The following is a 22,812-nucleotide window of genomic DNA, read 5'->3' on the forward strand; positions in this document are numbered from 1 at the left end:
GTGTGTGTGTGTGTGTGTGTGTGTGTGTGTGACAGAGACAGAGACACCCAGAGACACACAGAGAGAGACAGAGACACACACAGAGACACAGAGAGAGAAGAGACAGAGAGAGAGAGAGAGAGAGAGAGAGAGACAGAGAGAGAGAGAGAGAGAGAGAAAGAAAGAAAGAAAGAGAGAGATCTCCAGAGAACTGGGAATGAGAAGGCTCCAAGGTAGTCTGTGAGGGTGACTCTAGCTGAGACTCCTATCAGTGAGGGACATGGAGCCTGAGGTGGCCACCTCCTGTAGCCAGGCAGGACTCCTAGTAGAGGGAAAAGGACAGCAACCCCCACACAAAACCTTCAACCCAAAATTCGTCCTGCCTACAAGAAGTACAAAGTTGGAGCAGTGACTGAGGGAGATAGAGCCAACCGATGACTGGCCCAAGGAGACCCATCCCGTGAGTAAGAACCAATTCCTGACACCACTAATGGTGCTCTGTTATGCTTGTAGATAGGAGCCTAGCACGACTCTCCTCCCTCTGAGAGCCTCCACCCAGCAGCTGACTGAAACAGATGCAGAGACCCACAGCTAAAACATCAGATGGAGCTCCCTCGGAGAGTCTTGTGGAAGAGTTAATAACTTTCTAAAGGAAACATTGATGTTATTGGGCACAATGTTGCTCTTTGGGTCTGCTGGGGGGAGGGGGGACGCAAGGATGTGGGGTGGTTCTACTTCAAGCCAGCTGCAACCCAGGACAATATTCCATTACCTAGAATTCCTTGCATATTTTTAAATATTACTAAAGGCAGAGGAAGTATCTGCCTTGTTTGTTTCTAAAATTTTCTGGTGTGCCAAATATAATTATATACTTACAAGGAAGGAAGTGCTTTCCAAAAGTAAGACACGGGAACAGGACAGTTGTGTGTGGTGACTTTGCCACATACTGCTGGGTAGGACAGGATGACAAGTGCTGGTCTAACCAGTTAACTATGTCACCCTGTATTATGAGGATCTCAGTGTGTAGTCCAGGCTGGCTTGGAATTACAATATAGCCCAGGAAGGCTTCAGACCTGAGGTCGTCCTCTTGCCTCAGACTCTTAAGTGCTGGGCATACCACCACTTCCAGAAATAAATTTTATTTATTTCTCAGAGGTTGGGTTTCTCTTATGAGTAAACCTCCTCATCCTCTAGCAGGCGTAAGATAGGCTACAAGTGGGTCAGTCGGTCACTCTGCTGCAAATGGTTTCTATGGTCTTATTGGAGCATTGGCCCAATCATTTATAGTAAGTGAGGCAGATGTCTGCATTAGTATCCTATTTTGTGATGAAGCTATTCTCGGAGAGAGAGGTAATGTGCTTTACCTAATACAACACATCGGACAGCTGACCCTGTAGGTCCTCTTGAACTGTGATGTGTGTGCATAGCACTGGAGACCGTGTGCAGTGTCTAGATCGGATCTAGAAGGTCTAGATTGGGTGTGAGTGCCTAAGTTCCTCCCCAGCTTCCAGGTGATGCTGAGGGGCTGGTCCATGAACCACACTTTGAGTAGCCAGGCCTTGGAATGTTCAAAGTGAAGGAGTTCCAAGCCAGGGGACTTCCAGGGCCATGATCTCCTGGACCCATGCCCACTCAGCCCACACAGCAGAGAGAGTTACTGCAGGCAACTGTCTTCAGACAAGTGCTTCCGCATATCGGCCAGCGGTCCTCCAGCCATCCCGGACTTTCACTTACCACCTCTGTCTTACTGGGGGTCCACCAACATTTCTGATTGAGATGTCATATTGAAACAAGGGCAAGACTTATAGGACTTTTCGCTTTTTTTCCCCTATGCCCAAGGTACAGTCATTGGAGAAATTTTCAGTACACCCATGGATGTTCCAGCAGGCCACTTGGGCTGCTATGGGTATCTAAGACACTGGCATGAGCCAGCCCTGATTCGTCAGGGGCAAGCTTGCCCTGGAGATGGCAAAACCTTCCGGGTCACCTTGGGTTAGACTGGAATATATGAGTCATTGACCATCTCAGAACATGAACCAACCCACCAGAGCGTCCCCCAAACTGGTATTAAGGGGCTGACGACCTTTTGTGGGTGATAAGGAGAAATGGCAGCTGGGCTGGAGAGTCAGGGAACGGTCAGACAGGCTATGTGCCCGTAAAAGGCTCCTTTCCCCAAGGGGATAAGCTCCGGGAAAGGGTGCACATGGGAGGGAATCCATGAGCATCAGATCGAAAAGGGGAGAGTTTGGTTTGGGTGCAAAGGGATTTGCTGTGAAATTCTACAAAATTGCCAGACTACTTTGGAAACTATTTTTTGCCATGGAAACAAACCCCATCTGTGCAGGCTTTGAGCTGCCTTTCGCTCTCTTTAAATATCATGAACGTGGCTCCAGCTACTTTTATGTAAGTGGGGATGGGGGGAGGAGGAGGAAGAGGAAGAGGAGGAGGAGGAGGAGGAGAAGAGTCTGGCTTTTTATTTTTAGAAGCAGGAGTAAGTCTACATCTTAGCTGGCTGTGTGCTGCCTCTGTACGATGACGTTGGGCTCACTACCACAGGAGGCAGGAATAGGGACAGAGCTTCCTGAGACATGCTGTGTGTGCAGGAGAGAGATGCCGTGAGGTGAGGTGAGCATTATCCTGAGCAGGGAAAACAGACTGAGGTCATACGTGGTCTCCTCTCCACTGGTGAGACTGGCAGGTGTCCGCCGATGTCATAGGGACCCACTGAATGGTCTCTCAGAGTGGGTAGCACGGAAACTAAATCATTCTCAGGCTGTCCCGTCAGAGGGAAGGGCTCCCAGTGCAGGCACCATGGATGTCTCTTCTATGCTGGCCCTGACTCTTTTCCTGGCCACCAGTCTCTCAGTCTTCTCCTCCCTCTCACAGACATAAACTTTACTTTCTTTGCTGGGGGGGGGCACTGGTCTTGGATTCCCCTTCCCTGGTCCCACAAGGGTCATGGAAGCCCATTTCAGAAGCCAACTATGCCATCAATGCAGAACCTATAGGGGTTCCTCTCCATCACAGTGTCTCTGTTCAAACATCAGACTAAACCAGAGTGACCCTCACACTGAGACGAGACTTTGCTTCAAGGTCCAGAGAGCTCGTGGGGACCCGGATATCCCTCCAGGCCACTGTCCCCAGCACCAGAACACGTAGAAAACAGAGTAAGACACACAGTGGGTCCCAATCCCACAGAGTGAAATCTCTGAAACAAGGTTTGTGGCCCTGGAAGACGCTCAGGCACTAGGTCTCTGAGCATCGCTGCCCTGTAGCTGATGGAGGTGGGGACGTGTTTGTGGGTGTAAATCGAATTCCACCTTTGAGAGGGATCTCTGTCAGGAGACTGTGACCCACTTCCTATCTACAATGAGCCCTCAGAGAGCAGCATTAATCCTGCAGTTGGTTTTTGCTGAGGTGTGTTGATGCGTCTGTGTTTACAAAGTCAAACACAAAACCTCCGAGGTTGCCTCCTGGATTCTTACCCTTTTGAGGGTCAAATGACTCTTTCACAGGGGTAGCGTATTAACTATCCTTCATATCAGATATTTCAAATATAATTCATAACACTAACGAAATTATAATCATTAAAATAGCAACACAAATAATTTTCCTGTTGGGGGTTACCACATCACGAAGAATAGCACACAGCACACCATAACACACGACGTGCATTAAAGGGTCTCAGCATTAGGAGGCTTGAAAACCATCTCTCTAGACAGAAGCAGGTAGGGATCTTCTTACCCAGGCAGGGCTGTGCGGGGAGCCACCTCGGGGAAGGAGAAGCTGGACAATGTCCAAGTTGTTGTGATGGACCGCCACATGCAGGGGAGTCAAGCCGTTCTGCAGAGTGACAAAGGAGAGGAGTATGAACAGCTCCACATTTGCGAGGAGCCATTTAGTCAACCAGGATCGACTCTTCAGTGTACAACATGGCTTTCACAGGAAGTACCCAAAACCAGCAGTTATCGTTCTGTGATAAAGCACTTGCCAGCATGTTCAAACCCCAGGTTTCATTTCCTCACAACAAAAGTGAAAACAGATCTCTTTAATTGAAGGCTGGGGGTGTAGCTCAATAGCAGAGAGCTTGCCTAGCGCGTATTCTTGGAGCTAGGTTCCACGGTCACAGTTGTAAAAGAAGTAATTTAAAAATAATCTGCCTAAAGCCAGTCTTGAAGGAGAGTCACTGAGAGAGACAGCTCGAGGAGGTTCGAGGACCATTCCTTCATCCCCCTGGGAGAGATGGGCCATGGAGTCATCACACTTGTTCAGAGCAGGTACCGGGTCCTTCTAAGGGACAGGGGTTTGTCTGGATGGCTTTATCTAGAGACCGTTCTCATTGGAAGTCTGCGCAGGCAAGAGAGGCGGTTCCCAGTGGAGGAACTCTGTCCCGTTTCCTCTAACCCAAGAGGAGAGGAGAGTTCAAATTTACCTTTCCGGCCGCGTTGGGATGGGCATCATGTTCCAGCAACAGCTCTGCCAGCCGGACCTTCCCATACTTGGCAGCCACGTGGAGAGGGGTAAATCCTTTCTGAGGAGAAACACAGGCTGTCAGGACCCTGGAAGGCAGTGCTGCTGCCCCAGTGGAAAGCATGGTTAGGACTCTTCCTACCTTAACCAGCATGGGAATGCCAATGGGATAGGACTACCTGAGCAAGGGACTACAAGTCCCCCTCAGTACGACCTGGGCAACTCCAATAGGAAACAAGGGAAAGCTGCCTCCGATATTCTCAAATAGTTGCTGAGGCAGTGGGCTGTCTCTTTTGTTTACTTTGTTATTGTTCCTTTGGAGACAGACCTAATAAGTGGCCCAGGCTGGCCTTGAACTCCAGATTCCCTTGCTCCCTTCTCTGAAGTATTGGGACCTTAGGCGTGCCCACTGGTTCTTACCCATTTAGTTAGTCAATTACCATTTGTAGCTCGGGAGAGTGCACAGGCCGGGAAGTGCTCCTCAAGCAAGCTGCTTCCCAGCCCTTGAGCCCTTTGAGCCTTCCCCTATGTCAGGAACCTGTCTGATTGGTCTACAGCTAATGTCTAGAACCTTAACTGCCTCAGGAGAGACAGAAGAAGCCTGGTTGGAACAGAGACTGACTGTGCCCTTTCTGCAGATGACATGACAGGCCTACAGTGTCCCATGACCACAAGGAAGGTTATATGGTGATCCCTCAGCCTGTTGTTTCTTTAAAAATACATGGAGTTTGTTTTTTGAGAATCAGTCTTGCTATGTCTTACAGGTAGGGCTCAGGCTCCCGGGCTTAAGTAATCCTCCTCTCTCAGCTCTCCAGGTACCTCCATCACAGGTGGGCCGCTCAACCCTTCAGGTCTGTTGCTTTCTAAGAATCAGAACAGTGGCTGTACCTTGGTCATGCAGGCTTGGGATGCCTCCTTTTCCAGCAGGGCCAGGGCTGTGTCCACGTGACCCTCACGGGCTGCGGTGTGCAGAGGTGTGTGGCCAGCAGTGGTAGCCAGGTTGGGGCTGGCGTCATTCTCCAGCAGGAGCTTCACCATGCTCGTGTGGCCGATGCGAGCAGCACAGTGAAGTGGTGTCTGGTCATCCTGGGCCACGGGGTGAAAACATAAAACTGGACCCATTAACCTTCCCAAGTCCACCTCTGTCTTATTCCACAGGGCGGGAGGTGAGGACCAGACCATGCAAGTGACTCGCAATGAATAAAAAGGTCTAGGATTTCCTCCAGTCTCTGACTTATTCAGTCTTTACAACTCACCAGTCTCATGGTTATTGTTACTTAGTTGCCCAAAGGTTCAGCTTGTTACAATCCCCAGTTGTAAGTGGGAATTGTAACATTTCACAGGGCTAGGGTTCAGATCAAGCAGCTAATGGACACAAAGGGTCCAGTGGAACTGTTGGCCACAGAAAAGATACTCAGTAAACCGATTGCTATCGGGACAAACAAGCCCTGTCTCCCAGGTTCTTCCTCCCTGGAATGCTTGTCTATGTTTGAACTCTACTTTGATGTTCTCTGTGCCAGCGGTCGTGGGGCTCTAAACCACCAGAGGGGAAAGACAGCCATTGATCTGTTTTCTGCAACTTCTAGTTGTAACTCTTGGTGCTCTGGCTGCATAGAGGAGGTATCTGTTACCGGGTCCAAGCAGAGGAACCCCAAGGAACCCATCACTCATAGAGACCTGGTCTTTGCCACACAGCCAGTCAACTTGCAGACTTGGTAGCTGATCTTACGGTTTATTTGTTACTGAATTACGAAAGAGGGTTCTCCTCTTCCAGATCCAGTGATGCCTGCCTGATTTTCCCTGGTGGCTCCACCTTCCTCCCTTCCTCCAGCCACATCTACTCACTTAGCCCAGTAAATGCTGCCGGCCAGCCCTGCTCTCTAGGCTTCTGTTACTCTACAGAAGCACCACTTACACACAAAGAGACCTCTGCCCCTCACAGAACCCCAACAAAGCAGAGCCCAAGCTTTCAGTGCGACTGAAATGGGGGTGACAATGACTCTGAGCCCCAGGCTACAGATGAGAATGGCTTCCTTCACCAGGCTGGGGTGGCCTCCTCCCTGCCAGCCTCCCTTTCCTGTCTGCAGAGCTCACCTTGGCCTTGGCATTGGCTTTGGCTTTGTTCTGGAGCAAATATTTGGCCACTTCTGTATGCCCTGCTCGGGCTGCCATGTGCAATGGGGTTTCTACTTTCTGCAAAACAACAACATCACACAGTCGTTAACGCATGCTGGGGTTGCCAAGGGTACACGCAGAACTCAGATAGCTGCCTGGGCTCAATAGGATTTTCTTCAAGAGCTGGGGCTGTCCAGCAAGTCTCTGTCTCGTCTCTCTTCCCCTCTCTCAGGATTCTAGGTACTGGTGAGAGTAAGCCTCAGAGCTCACGAATATTCAGATGTGTGAATGCATTTCCAGATTGCACTTATAGAAGTTCCAAGATAAAACTCCAAAGACGGACAGATGTGTGACGAATTTAACTGGGGGAGCGTCAACAGAGAGGAATGTTCACCCACACCTGTTGCCTTTGCTACCCTGAGAAGACCATTACTGTAGATGCAGAAACCACCCCTCTCTCCCTTCTGCAGATCCCCTCAGAGCTGTGGACCAGAGCCAAAAGCCCTCAGACAGTAACATGTAACATATACAATGTTACGTGTTATATATTATGTAAGACATATGATGTTACATCTTATATCTCTTTAACATTTTTGATGGAAGATCATTTCGGGAACTCACCACATTGGAGACATTGGGTGACGCTCCCCGCTGTAGTAAGTTCTTCACAATAGGAAGGTGTCCCATGAAGGAGGCTACATGGAGAGGTGTCAGGCCAGACTAGAAGAGACAGAGGAGTGTTCTGAACATGAGCCTTCCCCACGCAGAAGCCCAAGCCACAGTATCTTACTCTCTTCTGTTGCTGGGAAGCTCTAGAAATGGCTACCTGAGAAAACGGACTTAGACCAGGTGGGCTTGTTTTAGGAAAATGGCTACAGGGATGATAGCACTGGCAGAAAAGGGTTAACCACTTTACAACTCAAACGACTGTTTCCCACTTTGGAAAGTCCTCTTTATCCAGCCCTTGGAGGAAATGGTGACACACACACACACACACACACACACACACACACACACACACACACACACTCGTGCACACCTGCACACCTGCAGTCACACACAGCTATGAAGAGTAACTAAGTGAGGCAATGGAGGGGAGCCCAGGCTGAAAGCTCGCCTACACGTTCTTTCTCCTCTTACCTCAGTGACTGCGTCAATAGAGGCTCCTGTCTTCAGCAGCAGCTCCATGACACGTATGTGGTTCTTCTTGCAGGCGATGTGTAGTGGGGTAAAGCCATTCTGTAGCCCACACAAAGTATACAGAGATCAGAAACTCGCCCAGTAGCCAAGGACTTGGAAAGGCATCCTGCCCCTTGACTTAGAGGAGGTCCTTTCCAAGCCCACCAGCAAGCACCCACAGAGCAAGGGACAGACTGTGTCAGCTCATGAGCTGAGCTGATGACAAACAGGTGTCCCTTCTCTTTCCAGTCAAGCATATTTCTGAACACGATGTTTGGAAACATTTTTTTTAAAGTTCTAACATATTTCTGGATACACTAAAAGAGTACTTTTTGGCGGCAAACCACTTTCTTTCTATTAGGTACGGAGTGAATTGATTCTGCTCTGTTGCAATAGTGCGAGCATGTTGCATAGTACAGATTACACAGCGCCACAGCACGCCCCTCCCCAGGGCCAGGGCTTTGACTGCTAGCCTCTTCTGTACCTCACGGGGCAGTGCTTCTCAAATAAGCACAGTTTTCGTTTTTTGGGGGGTGGGGTTTGTAGCCATTTCTTTGCTGTCACAGGTAGGGAAGTGGGGCTCCTAGGAGTTGAGGGGAGAGGCCAGAGATGGCGCTAAGCACTCTACGACAGACAGGGCAGCACATTCCAACCCTGATACCAACAGCCCCAAACTTAGGAAGCTGTGGTGGCCCCAGAGTCTGGGCTCTGCTCAGTGCAAGCAGGTTTGAAGGAATGAATGATCTATCTTTTGCCTCTGGAGGTGACCTGCCCTTCAGTTAGTTCTCCTCTGAGAATGGCCAAGTCTGAGGTAAGACTCCTCACATACTCTATGACTCTCTGAATCGCCCTGGTGGCCGCTGGCCTGGGAAGGAAGAAGAGGGGCACAGCCCCAGGAGGACTCTGCCTCAGGTCTGAATATGCTGCCTTCCAGGGCTGTAGCCACAGTCCTTTTAAAGAGGAGAGATACAGAGCTCAATCTAGCTCTCAATCCAAAGCAGGTTGAAGGTCGAGCCTGCTTTGAAGGTGTTGCTGTCTCTCAGCTCTGAGTCTGACTGGGGCCCCTGAATCCACATACGTGCCATAAACGCCAGTTCCAGTGTCAGATCTCCTGGGTGCAACCCTAAGTGGACCTCAGCCTGTTGGTGAAGCTACAGTCACAAGTGCAGGAGGCCACCCCCAGGGGGATATGATTGTTCTATAAAACCCCCATGCCCTGTGCACTTGCTGCTGGTTCTGAGCCCAGCTGCACCCACGCAGCTCTGGCTTCCCGATTCCCTCGCCCCAGCAGCACTCCCGCAAATAGATCCCCCTCACCAGGGCTCTGGAGTTCGGCTTGGCCCCTTTATCCAAAAGAACCTTAGCCACCCTGTGGTGGCCACAGTGGGCTGCCACGTGGAGAGGAGTCAGGTGATCTAAGGTGATGTCATCTATCTCGGCGTTGTATTGCAATAGAAGTCGGACACAGTCGAGGTGGTCTCCCTGAGCCGCCATGTGGATGGGGGACAAGCCATTCTGGAGGAGAAAGAAGAAGGCAATGACAGAGCTTCTGGGGACAGGGTCTGATTGAACGCAGTGATGACAACACCACATCCTCCTTCTTGTCTACACAGTTCTTCCCTGTAGATCCCAAACAGTAAGTGCTTCTAACCACTCAGCTATCTTCTTCAGCTCTAAGAGTTAGCCTCTCCTTTGTCCCTAACAGAAACATGTCCGTGCTTGTAAATGGGCCTGGTTTGTTGTTTTAGACTTACTGCCTTAATGCAGCCCAATCTGGAGGGGACAGAGAAAGCTCGGTGTGACCAACTGCTTTTGTTTTTCCTTGAGGACTTGTGTCCACACATTAGAATCTAGAGATGAGCCCTTTCTGTGGAATCTAGATTTCCTTAATTTTGTGTGTGCGTGTGTGTGCATGTGCGTGCGTGCGTGTGTGTGTGTGTGTGTGTGTGTGTGTGTGTGTGTGTGTGTGTGTGTACACAAAAGCATGCTGGTATCTACAGAGGCCAGAAGAGGGTATTGGACTCTGAAGCTGTAGTTACAGGAGGTTGTGAGCCGCCGATGTGGAGACTGATCTCAGGCCTATGCAAGAACAGAAAGTGTACTTAACCACACAGCCATCTCTCTAGCCCATAGATAAAGTTTTATCGGGACACAGCTACTTGTTTGCATATTGTCCGTGGACATTTCTCTGCCCCATTGGCAGAGAGTTTAATTACAGCCACAGAATTGTCTAGAACGCCAAAACATACTTGCCTACCTGAGATTAATTTAGATAAGAAGTTTTCTGACTGTGAATCTAGATAAGCTCAGACATGAAGTCTTACCTCCAGAATGGCGGGTCCTGGGGCGGATCTCACAGGGACCATCGCAGTTAGAATCAACATCTCTGAGTTTACAGAAGTGACTGATCCTGGGTCTGTGTGGTGATTCCTATCCATTGTCAATGTGTCTGGACTTACAATCACTATGGAAACACCTCCAGTGTATTTGAAGGTGTTTCTAGAAAGGTTTAAGTGAGAAGTGAAGACCCACCTCAAATATGGAGGGGAACCGTCCCATGGGCTGAACGTCCAGGACTCACTACAATGGGGGAAGAGCTGAGCACCTGCAGTCGCCTCTCTGTTTCCTGACTGGAGTTAGTGTGACCTGCTCCCTCGTGTGCCTGCTGTCATGATGGGCTTACAATCTGAACTGTGAGTCCATCCAAACTCTCCCGTTCTGAACTTGTCGTGTATTTTATCCTAGCAACAAGGAATGTAACTAGCACAGAAAAAAAGTTCTACCAGGAAGCACGCATTTTCTGTGATAAACCTGACACAGAAATTCCCAGGCCCTTGGAACTGGTTTGCAAGAGAAATGTAGTAGGTGTTGGAGCTTCAGGCTAAAGAAGCCCCAGGATGCTATGATTAGGGCTTAGCCGACCATGTGCGTGAGAGTTTGGAAGACCAGAATACTAAGGAGAATGAGTGTGTGTGTGTGTGTGTGTGTGTGTGTGTGTGTGTGTGTGTGTGTGTGTTACTTATAGACAGTCGTGAGATGTCTGATATGGGTGCTGGGAGCTGAACTTAGGTTCCCTTGGAGAGCAAAAAGCTCTCCTAGTTCCTGAGCCATCTCTCCAGCCCAGAACTCCGCACTCTATATGGTGTTGGGCTATTAAAGACTATGAGGCTGTCTAGAGACAGACTGGGTGTGTTCTGCATTGTCAGGTGGAAACGGGGCTTTAGGAGCAGAGACCGAAGGTTACCATCACTGAGAGTGATGTGTTAGGTGTCGGGCTGACGGAGGGCAGAGCTGTCATGGTTAATCCCCATTATTGTCAACTCATCTGGACTTGGACTCTGCCCAGAAATATACAGATGTGTTTGTGAGGGTGTTTTCCAGAGAAGGTTAATGAGAGGACCCCTCAGATGTGGGTGACATCATCCACTGGGACCCCGGACTGAATAAAAGGGGAAAGGCCAGCTGAGCACCAGGATTCATTTTCCTCTCTTTCCTGCTGTAGTTGGGATGCAACCGAACACTCTTGCCGCCATGACTGCATCTCCATGAGGGTCCGTGATCCCCGAAACTGTGATCCCTAAAACCACGATCCCTAAAACTCTTACTTCCTTAAGCCGCAGCAAAGAAAAAAGTCCAGCTGACTTGGGATACAGCCTGCAAGACGGCATACCCGAGAAGGAACACACACCTTGGTTTTGGCTTGGATGGGTGCCCCGTGGTCCAGGAGGATCTCTGAGATTCTCACGTGTCCATTCCGAGCTGCACAGTGGAGTGGTGTCAGTTCGTCCTTTATAAGACAGTGAAAACCAGAAGGCTCAGAAGGCAGCCATCGATGGCTGTGGGGCACAAGTCCATCTGTCATATCATCCCCAGATGTGGAAGGTCTGAGACTGCCTTCAGGCCAGCTTGGCGTTAGCTCGGTTCTGACTGCCTTCTGCTGTGCCCAGCGGCAGACCGCTCGCTCAGTGAGGCAGGGGCCACATTGCTCATTGTGAGCCTATCGCCTGGTGAGACTCAAGGGCAGACCTTACCCCCTGTCCTGGCCCCGAAGGCTGCTGGCACCCACCTTGGTCCTCGTTTCTATCTGAGCCCCTCGGTCCAGCAGGAGTCTCACCATGATCACATTTCCCCTGCGGGAGGCGATGTGCAGTGGAGTAATACCATTCTGGAGAAAGAAATGGGCGAGGGTCGGAACCAGTGCTTCTTTGGAAATGTGCACACCAGTGACTCCCTAGCTCCTGCCCCATCCTGACAGCTGCAGGACAAGCAGCCACTTTAACTAGGGGAGGATGTCTCATCTAAGGGAGGGTTGGGACCTGTGTGAATGGTTCAGTGGTTAATCGTAGCAGCTGACCAAGCCCACATCCCCCCAGAGCAACATAGCAGGTGGGAAGGAAGCCAGTCGTTTGCCATCACCTCCTGCTGCCTGTGTTCCCCTGAAGAGAAGGCATGGAGCTTTGAACGTTCTCCAGACAAAGCTGGTGAAAACTGAGAGACAGATAACCAGGAATTTCCTAGCAGGAGGTGGTAATAGCCACGGGAGCTCTGGCCCCTCTGAGTCTCTGAGGTACAGGTGGTGGACTCCGAGATGCTGGAGGGAGTGTGTGTGAGAGAGATTAGGGCGCCCTGATTCTAGACGCCCTGGACTCTGGACAGCGAGGTTACCTGAGGTGTGAAGTTGACGCTGGCTCCCCGGTTGAGGAGCAGCTGGGCCACGTTGAGGTTCTCGTAGTGTGCTGCGATGTGGAGGGGTGTGAATCCCGTCTAGCACAACAGAAGGGGAGAGACACCCGTCACACACCAGCATCTCTGTCCCAGAACCAGCCCGGGGTTTCTAAACACATTAACAAGGACACGGGACCCGGCACACAATTCAGGCTTTGACCAGTGGCAAAAATCTCTAGAAGGGGTCAGGAGATGCCCTCATGGCAAGCTGTATCCAAAGGCTTGGCAGCAGTGTGCCACCTCAGGGTAGTTTCCAGTAGCTTTGCCTCATGGCCAAAGTGAACTATAAATGGAATCACCTCTCATGAAGAGATTTGAGTCATCAGTGACAAGGGTTATGGAGTCCCTGACCACCAGCCCCCTAACAGGGTCTGTACCTCAGGTAGCTGGCCAGAGGGTCCAGCACCGTCTTCCTGCTCCATACCTTTAGACCACATCCAACCCCCACCCCCACCCCCCAGGGACCGGGGTGTGGTAGAATAGGTGGAGGGAGGGGGCGGTGAACGAGTTGAGCAATCTAGCTGATTGAGGGACAGCCAATGGCCTAGTTGAATAAGCGGTGGTTGGTAACACTTAAAATAGCCACCCACATTTCCAGGAAACCCCCTCCCCCCGTTCTGTCTTCCTGCTCTTCCACAACTCGGAGGATGAGTAACTTGTCCAGCAAGATCAGCAGGGAAAGAAGAGGGTGACAGTCAGAGTCCCCTCCTAGGTACAGTTTCATTCTGGAAGGAGGCCCACCCTGACCTCAGGGCGCTGGTCCTGAGTGCCTCAGGTAGTGGGAACCTGAGAATCCCAGCACGATCTCGGCCTTCTCCAGGGATTTAAGGCTGCCCGTTAAGGTCTGGACATTGAAGGCACGGCTGGACCTCAAGATGCCCTTAGTCCATGGTCTTCCAGTGCACCAGTCTACTTCCCCTGGCCGACACCCTGGCTTCCCTTACCTTGGAAAGCACATCTGGGTTGGGGTCGTTCTGCAGAAGGACTGCGGCTGTCCGTGTGTCATCGTTGCGGGCCGCGATGTGCAGGGCAGGGAGGCGCACTTTTCCTTTCGTTCCATAGTTGATGAGGTGAGCCACCACATTCTCATGGCCCTGCTGCAGAGCCACGGCCAGTGGAGTGAAGCCATCCTGGTCAGGGGAGAGCAAAGATGGGTTCCAAAGGCCTTTGCACCCTCCAAGCTCCCTCAAGTGCCACCTCCTCCATGAAACTTTCCTTTGCCTGACTTTCTTGGTCCGTGCTCCCACTGTATCTGCGTTCTTCTTTCTTACACTGCGTTTCCTCCTAGTCCACTTATGCTTACCGTAAGCTTGAAGTCTTCCTGAGTGCTATGACGGTCTGACTGTGCGTGCGGTGTTTGCAGCCTGCTATGTGCTATGATGGTGTCTGACCGTGTGTATCAGGTGTTTGCTGTTTGATTTGTGTGCTAAGGAGGTCTGAGTGCACATCATTGGTCTGGAGTCTGACTGTGTGCTGAATTTACATCATCTCTTTGCAGTCTGACTGTGTGCCATCAGCTATTCCATGTACCTATGACGCTTCCATCACAGCGCAAAAGGACTTACCTCTGTGGCTACATTCTGATTGGCTCCATTCTCCAGTAGAAACTTCACCACCTCCAAGTGATTCTCTTGAGCAGCCATGTACAGGGGAGTGAAGCCTTTCTGTAAAACCAGACAAGAAGCCATTAAAACAGTGGAACAGATGTAAAAGACAGGTGCAAACCCTCTCACGTGGAGGGGGCGTGGCTGCCTCCTCATACCCTTGCTTTGTCTCTGGAAAATCATTACCAAAGGCCAAGATGGGGAGACGATTCCATAGAAGGGTTTCCCCCTCACCTTCTGAGTGAGTCCCTAGCTCACAGCCCTCCTCTACTTAAAAAGTGATTTTGTTTTTAATTGTGTATATGTATGTGCTGTGTCGGTGTGTGCACATGAGTAGAGAGGCCAAAGGTGTCAGATCCCCCGAAGCTGGAGTTACAGATGGTTGTGAGCCAGCTGATGTGGGTGCTGGGAACTGAACCTGGGATCTGTGGGCGGCACATGCTCTTAATCGCTGAGCCATCCCTCCAGCCCCGCCTCTCCACTTTTACGTCTTTTCACACTAACCAACCAAGCCGTGTCAGCCCTACCCACAGGACTCATATATACTATGTGGTCTTTCTGGTCGATTTAACCAAGATGGAGTCCACCATGACCAACTCACCAAGCTAAGGATGGTGGTCAAGCTTTGGAAAATTAATGCATTAATTAATGAATTAATTTTCTGCATTACTGCTTGGAGAGATGGTAGTGATAAATCTAGTCCTAGCTATGCTCTCTCTCTCTCTCTCTCTCTCTCTCTCTCTCTCTCTCTCTCTCTCTCTGTGTGTGTGTGTGTGTGTGTGTGTGTGTGTGTGTGTGTGTGTGTGTGTTGAAGTATGCAGTAGCCAATGTGTCAGAAAAGAACTGTGTAAGTGAAGAAAGACTTTCTCTATACTAGGCACCAGGAAGCCATTACCTGGGACTGGGCGTTGACGTTGGCTCCATAGTTGACCAGCTCCCGGACCACCTCGTCCTGACCAGCAAGGGCAGCGATATGCAGAGCAGTGTTCCCCTTCTGAAACACAGAGGCAAGGAACAGAGGAGTTTCCCTCAGCCCCATCAAGGGGTTGTCACAGGTAGGACAAGGAAGGTGTTAGCTGGGAAGGCTGAAAGCAGAAACATCTCTATCTACACCCAGTCAGTCACTGGTCATGAAAGAGTAGTAACAGCACAGGGAACAGTGTTCCCCTTCTCTGACAACACACACACACACACACACACACACACACACACACACACACACAAACACACACACACACACACACACACACACACACACACACACAAACACCCAGACACACTCACACAACACACTGACACAAAATACACATACATACATACATACATACATACATACATACATACATACACACACATACATACACACACATACACAAACAACAAAAATATACCCACAAACACAGACAGACAGACAGACATACACCAACAGTGAGCCTCATGAAGGCCCCATGGACCTGTGGGGGAATCACAGGACAGTGGTGTGGTCCTCAGTATTCGTGAAGAAGCAGGAGACATGATTTAATTCCATTTTTATTTACAAACGCTCAATTTCTCCATATTTAAGAAGCCACGACACCCATGGGAAGAGGAGGGTTGGGATGGCGCTGTGTGAATTTGTGGGGTGATCTGAGGGGTCTACTTAACCACCCTGGAGCTAGGCTCTAGTTCCATGAACCCAGCTAAGGAACCGGGTCAGGCTTTGGTCTCTTGCTTGGTCTTTATTTCCAATCTTTCCTAAGCCTCGGAGACCAATGACGATTTCACAACCTATCAGGAGTCTGCTCTAGCCTGAGCTCCGAGGTTCACCTTTTCAACCCCCGTGCTCCTCCACGGCATTCTAAAGCTTCGTTGGCTTATAAATGTCTATAAATATGATCTGCCAAGTAAGTCTTCGCCACGAAATAAGGGGAGGATTTGGAAAGTGTGCCATGTCTTCAGCTCTGGGGAAACGCCAGAGAAGACGTGCTGCAGGTTCGTGGCCAGGAGTGTTAGAGGTCAGTAATTACCCCTTGGTCCCTGGGAAGAGCAGATGAGACCGTCGATTTCTGTCAAGTGTCTGGAAGCAAAGGCAAGCTCCCTGCACCGATGTGTGAGCAGAAAATGACACGAAAATTAGGGAATCTTAACTTGAGAGAGGAGTCTACCTTCATAATATTTTGGAAGTTCACATCATACAAATTATATCTGTTCTCTCTGTACCGTGCAGCAGCATATTCTGCCTGAGAGGTGGCAAATGTTTGCTGCAGAGAGCTCTAAGGTCGAGGCTGTGCTCGGGACCCCGTTTAACAAGCATCAGGCAGGAAATGAGAGGTTACAGCAACTCAGGCAGAGAGACGGCAATGTGGGGAGCTGGGAAGAGAGGGGCCAGCACGAGACGGTGAGAGGAGGTAATTTTGATACACAAGCTGACCGTACATGAGAAAATGAGAAGTAAAGCTCATTTTGGGGGGCTGTGCATAGGTCAGTTGTAGACTGTGTGCTTACCATGCATGGAAAACAGCGGTTCACTAGAAAGTGCCCCAGTAATGCAAATATCGTAGTTTTGCAATCTATGTGAATTGATGCTTCCATGCAGAACAGTTCCTGATAAAAGGGAGCACTACTTCAGGGAGAAAATAGATTTACGGGTGACCAAGATTTGCTAGAGAAGGACCGGACTTTCTTCAGTGACAATGTGGTCACGTGACTCTTTGCTACCTGATTCTTACACCGGGTACTTTATATGCACAGCTTGGTTAATTTTCACACCAACCCTGCAGATTTGTGATAAAGTCCCTGTTTCCACGTGAGACCACAGAGACCTTCCAGTGACCAAGTGACTTGCCTGAGGTCACAGAGCTGGAAGCATGAGGCTCAACTCTGGAGCTTGGAGAACTCCAGGTCCCTGTATGAGGCAGCAAGGGGCCACCATAATGGGGTCATGGTTTCAGAGCCCCGTGAGGAGGACAGAATACAAGCCTGCTGATGGTTTCTGAGGACAGGGCCCTGTGTTCTTAGGTGGCACCGGGGACCACAGACAGGATGTGATGAGCAGCATCCTGGCAACCCAGGACCACGTTTAGGCTGGTTTCCACGCTGCAGTTTGAGAAGAGATACAAAGGCCCACAGACTTGAATTTTCAAGGCTAAGTCCTTACCTTGGTTGTTGTTTCTAGAATGATCTCTTTGTGCAGAAGTTCAACCACCATCTTCACATGGCCTTCTTTGGAGGCCAGATGCAAGCCATTCAACCCGTTCTGAGAGGAGGAGGAGGAGGAGGAGAGAGAGAGATGGTGAGGTTTCTGTTAGTGAGACTACCCACTCCGCCATCCTAAGGACTGGGTAAGGTCTGGAGCAGGGGAAAGCAGAAACAGAGGGACACCAGGTGGGTAGAGCTGACGTGGAGAGAGCCACCTACTGACCAGAAGCTAGGAAGGCATCCCAAGGTCAAAACATCAGGGAACAAAGACAATAAAACTGTCACACTCTAGACATGAATCAAGGACAGGGACACTCTCTCAGGACCTTGAGATTTTGATCCTAGTCAGTTTTTAGGCTTCCCTGGGGTTTGGAAATGTTCACGTGCACAGACATAAAGGCTTAAAGAGACAGTTCTGGTTCTAGTTTTCCTTCCCAGCTGCCAGAGCCCAGCAGCCTCTTCCACCACAAGCTCATCCCAAGATGTGCCGGGTCTCCAAAGGCCCCAGAACAATGAGACCAACTGGACTTGGACTGAGATCCTGAGCCCAAATTAACCTATTTGTTTTATTAACTTGATTTTTCCCAGGTATTTTGTCAGAGTTGCAGAAAGCTGACCACTTGATTGACAGGAATTCCCCTTGATTGAGATGATGGGCATGGCTCCAGCCCTGGCGAGCTTTCATGCAGGAACTAGGAAGAGTAGAGACGCCACACCAATACACACCCAAAATCTGTGGGGACCATCTTATCAAAATGTTTCAAAACAGACCGTCTGAGGACTATGTACCCCACTCCACTTCATGGTTTCCTCAATTAAAAAAACAACAACAACAACAACAGTGCTAAAACACTAGCACTGTACAGGTGCCACCAAAGGGGCCACCACGCCCAACCATAAGGGCTCTCACCAAGCTGTGAGAAGCTCTTGTCAGTCTTAGGCTGCTACTGTGCCCCCCGCAAAGCAGCTGGGCTCAGGATGTATTGCTCAGTCCTTACTTCCTGCTTCCTGTTCTCTGACCTGTGTACTTAAAGGCTCTGAAACTTCCTGGCAAGATCTGATGGTAAAACCTGTTCATTGTGGGCAGGTGAGGAAGCCTGGTGGGTAAAGGCGTTTGTCATCACACATGATGACCTCTGTTTGAGTCATCAGATGGAAGGGGACAACTGACTCCTTAATGCTGTCCTCTAACCTCCACATAGGCTCATGGAATGCATGGGTCCCTTCCCCCAAATAATATTTTTTAAAAAAGTACCACCTAATGTCACAAGTGATACTGCCAACATGAGGGCAGGAATTTCAGTGTCCATGGCTGAGGAGGCTCCGTAAAGCAGGCTCCTGCCCGTCAGGATAAGGCTTGACTTCTGCCTGTGATGTGACTCACTTCTCCGGAGAGTCCCTGTACCCTGGACTCCAGAAATCCCCACTCCTTTCTTGGGTCACAGCATATGTTTAGCTTCCCATTGGGGTCAGTGACCCCAGGAAGGAGTCTTCAGGGATTGCACAAGAGGGGCAGGGGACACAGGAAGGCTGCTGTATCCGATGTCCTATGTCCTATTTAGATCAGGCCTGCTTAGCCTATAAGCAGCCAGTGAGTACAGCTGGCCAAGTCCTTGTAGGGTTGTGACATTCCTTACCAGGTGTGTGTGTGTGTGTGTGTGTGTGTGTGTGTGTGTGTGTGTGTGTGTGTGTGTGCATTGTGCCTCTGCATGCCCATTGTGATGGTTTGCATACACTTGGCCCAGGGAGTGGCACTATGAAGAGGTGTGGCCCTGTTGGAGTAGGTGTGGCCTTCTTGGAGTGGGCGTGGTCATGTTGAAGTAGGCGTGGCCTTGTTGGAGTGGGTGTGGCCTTGTTAGAGTAAGTGTGTCACTGTGGTCATGGGCTTTAAAACCCTTGTCCTAGCTGCCTGGAAGCCAGTCTTCTAGCAGCCTTCAGATAAAGATGTAGAACCCTTAGCCCCTCCTGCACCATGCCTGCCTGGATGCTGCCATGCTCCCACCTTGATGATAAATGGACTGAACCTCTGAACCTGTAAGTCAGCCCCAATTAAATGTCCTTATAAGAGTTGCCTTGGTTATTCTTTACAGCAGTAAAACCCTAACTAAGACACTCATGTACTGATGAGTGGGGTTAATGGGAAGGTTACTTTATTAAGAGTTTTCTAATGGAAACATGATTCTGGCCATCCATGTCTTTCTCTTGCAGGCTGTGCACAAGACTTAGCGCGGGGCCCAAAGTGCAGGGCCCAAAGCTCGCAATGTGGCTTCTTCATCCCACCCTGTGAGTCGAATTATCAGATCAAAGAATGGCTACAGCTAGTACTGGTGACCGGAGAGAAGGGCCTCAGGCAGGCAGGCAACAGTTAGGGGAAGGGGTAACGGACACCAGGCCCACACAAACCCACAGTCTGTATTCAGTGTGTAGAGCGTAAATTAACTGCAGAACCACCTGGCAAGTGAGGGTGCTTGGGAGGCCGCAGCTCTTGCTTCGGCCGATTCTCTGTGTGGGATAGGACTGTCGAAGGGCTTGTCCTCTCAAAGATCTTTAGACAGAGGTCTCCCAACCCCACTCTGGAAGGCTCCAAGCTCCTGGGGTCTGGTGGTGGGGTTATGGTTGTGGCTACACCCTGCTTACCACAGGAGATGGTTCTGGAACCGTGCCAGCAGGGATGTGGCTCGTTTAGCGCTCGGCTTGGTGGCACTGCCACCTACACTGTCCTGCGAGCCTGGGAGCTGCAGTGCTGATGAACCTTGGGGGGACATCTAACACAGAATGACACTCTGGGAGCTCTCCCGTTCTGCAGGGCGAGGACCCTAATCCATGGCGGTGCTGGATTTCTGACCAAGAGAGCTGGAGGCAAGGTGTGTTAGAGGCTCTGTGACTCTTTCATTCCCAGCTTAGGAAACCAAGACCAGAGTGGTTAAATTAGCACGTGAAAACCAGCCTGGTCTTGAGCGCCCTCCCCTCAGGGGCTAACTCGCTTCTGTTTGATTAGATACATAAAAGCATAGTTTACTTTTGACTATAGTCCCAACAGTCATCCTCTGTGGCCTCCGCAACTGATCTCTGTGGTTCTACTTACTATCCTGGTCTTCCAGAGTCTCCTTGTTTCCTCCCTGGTTTCCAAACCTTCTGGAAGCTCACTCCCGGCCAAAGCAGTGGCTTTTCCTCCAAGAGGGTCTGCGTGGGTGTGCATCCCAGAGTGTCTCACCCTCCGTTCCAGATTCTGTTCCCTCCATCCTTTTCTCCTTTATGAGTTTGTCCGTGTGTCTGTGTGTCTGTGTGTGTGTGTGTGTCTGTGTGTGTGTGTGTGTGTGTGTGTGTGTCTGTGTGTGTGTGTGTCTGTGTGTCTGTGTGTGTCTGTGTGTCTGTGTGTGTCTGTGTAGGCCTGAGGTTAACGTCAGGAACTTTCCTCAATCATTCTTCAATCTTATTTTTTGAGGCAGAGTCTCTCATTCAAATCCAGAGCTCATAGATATCCCTAGGCTCATAGGCAGCTTGCTGGGGGACATCCCTTATCTCTGCCTTTTGAGACTGAGGCTGGAACTGCTAAAAGGCCACCGTGCTAGGGGAGCATCTGTGTGGATTCTGATGATCGGAACTCGGGTCCTCATGCTTGGATACCAAATGTGTTGGCTGCTGGCCCATTTCCCCATCCCTCGCTCGGTCTTTGTAAGCTTCCATTACATCCCTTACTCTGGTGATTTGAATTTAATGTCCTTACCCCTGAGCCCTGTTAGGCACAGCCAACCAGCAAAGAACTCTGGACTTAGTAGACAGCAAAAACAGAGGTGCTGATGCCGGCTGCTTTGGCCACAGACTGCTGAGTGTCTCCCGACTCCCAAACTTTGAGAGAGCTGGCAGTGCCCTGTAGGTGATTAAGAAACAAACACTTTCTCTTGAAGAACTCACTGCGGGTGATGCAGGAACAGATACATACAAGACAAATGCCCTAAATGTTCCTGCAGGCGTGTATGAATCAGTAGCACGGAGGGGGAACGGACTACTCTTTAAGAAGTGATTTTTCACAGCCAGCCAGCCAGTTCGTGCAACACTGGAGTGAAAAGTGCATTTACCACGGCAAACCGAAGGTACTGCACGTGACACTAAGTTCCCAACCCACGGGCAAACAAATGCATCAGAAGCCATGGCTCCGACCCTTCCCACCGTGGGCCCTTCTCCTTTCCTGAGGTAAAGCCCTCTCCGGGATCCAGCCTCAGCAGGGGGATGATTAGCAGATGAAACTGTGGGACATCTGGGCACCAGTATCTAAATGTGTAAGCTAGTGTACACAAGAGACACAGGAGTGGCCCATGGAAGAACGCTGAATTTAACGCTTCCTTTCTCTTTGAACAGATTTTTTGAAAACTCTCAAGCGTGAGGGGAAAGGCGTCAGGATTATGTGAACTATTTATTCTTAGCTGTGACTACGGACAGCAATAAACTGTAATTTTACCACCTCTTCATAGCCAGCAACCATAAGCTTTTCCTTCAGTTAAATCAAATGGAGGGCGGTTGCCAAAAGTAAGAGGCAGCCTGCTGGATCCCTCTTGATAGCTGAAGCGACTCGTCCAACCTTCACAGTCTCTTTCCCTTGAAGCCAAACGGCAGACAGGCTGCTGAGGGGACTGGGAGTGCGATAAATGACATGTTTCTTCTCTCAAATAGCAGAGTGTCGAAGACGAGCCCAAAGGAGTTCAAGAGACTCCAGACGAGAGGCTTCAGCTCAGCCAGGCGCAGTAGCTACTCGTGCCCATTGTCCGTTTGTGCTGTCCTAAAGGACCCTAGCTTGTTATCCCCTTCCCACAGACCCCCTGCAGTAGACCGTGATCCACGGAAAAAACCACCCGGCACGCCCTTAGCCTCTCTGCTGTATTCTTTTCCTTCTGCGTTCTTTTGTTCTGACTTGGATATTTTCTCCTGATCTATTTTAAGTTCTCAGTCTCACCGTGCCTTTGTCTGACAATTTCTTATCGCTGTATTGCATTAGACTCTTCCTTGGGTTTTCCATCTGGACGCCGAGATTCTCCGTCAGTTGGAGCGTGCCACTCGTGTCTCTACTGAATTCTTTCACATGTCAGTCATCTCGGTCTTCTCTGAGTCTGCTCCTGTTGACTGCTTTGTCTCTTGACCACGGTTTGCGTTTCGTCCTGAGTGTGTGTTACGTTAACGATTATTAATCGGCCACAGGTGCCATGCATAAGAGCAGGGGACACGGAAGCACTTATCTATCATTTCTGGCTGGAAACAGATTTGGTTCATCTGTGCCTTGGTAGGTGGGAGTTAGGTGCTATGGTGGCTTCAATGTGCATGGCCCCCATAGGCTCATGTGTTTGAATGCTTGGTTCATGGGGAGTGGCACTATTAGGAGCTATGCCCTTGTTGGAGTGGGCGTGGCCTCGTTGAAGGAAGTGTGTCACTGTGGGGGTGGGCTTTGAGGTCTCTACGCTCAATCAAAGCCCAGTGTGAGCCACTCTCCTTCTTCCGGCTGCAGAACAAGGTGTAGAACTCTTAGCTTCTTCTCCAGTACTATGTCTGTTTGGATGTTGCCATGTCTCCT

The 22,812-nt window shown here is 50.1% G+C and overlaps 1 protein-coding gene across 1 annotated transcript in view; it reads right to left on the reverse strand.

Moving 5' to 3' along the window:
- Window positions 1-22,812, reverse strand: part of Ank1 (ankyrin 1) — a 176,086-nt gene that overhangs the window by 49,082 nt on the left and 104,192 nt on the right. Inside the window, exons 3-16 of the mRNA XM_032919514.1 lie at window positions 17,209-17,307; window positions 14,968-15,066; window positions 14,034-14,132; window positions 13,413-13,598; window positions 12,409-12,507; window positions 11,810-11,908; window positions 11,432-11,530; window positions 9,061-9,258; window positions 7,705-7,803; window positions 7,186-7,284; window positions 6,544-6,642; window positions 5,338-5,535; window positions 4,412-4,510; window positions 3,724-3,822 (exon numbers count right to left, since the gene is read on the reverse strand). Coding sequence (XP_032775405.1) covers window positions 3,724-3,822; window positions 4,412-4,510; window positions 5,338-5,535; window positions 6,544-6,642; window positions 7,186-7,284; window positions 7,705-7,803; window positions 9,061-9,258; window positions 11,432-11,530; window positions 11,810-11,908; window positions 12,409-12,507; window positions 13,413-13,598; window positions 14,034-14,132; window positions 14,968-15,066; window positions 17,209-17,307 — 1,671 coding nt within the window. The remainder of the gene's footprint in view (window positions 1-3,723; window positions 3,823-4,411; window positions 4,511-5,337; window positions 5,536-6,543; window positions 6,643-7,185; window positions 7,285-7,704; window positions 7,804-9,060; window positions 9,259-11,431; window positions 11,531-11,809; window positions 11,909-12,408; window positions 12,508-13,412; window positions 13,599-14,033; window positions 14,133-14,967; window positions 15,067-17,208; window positions 17,308-22,812) is intronic.

Source organism: Rattus rattus, chromosome 13 (genome assembly GCF_011064425.1).
Source record: "Rattus rattus isolate New Zealand chromosome 13, Rrattus_CSIRO_v1, whole genome shotgun sequence".
Lineage (NCBI taxonomy): Eukaryota > Metazoa > Chordata > Mammalia > Rodentia > Muridae > Rattus > Rattus rattus.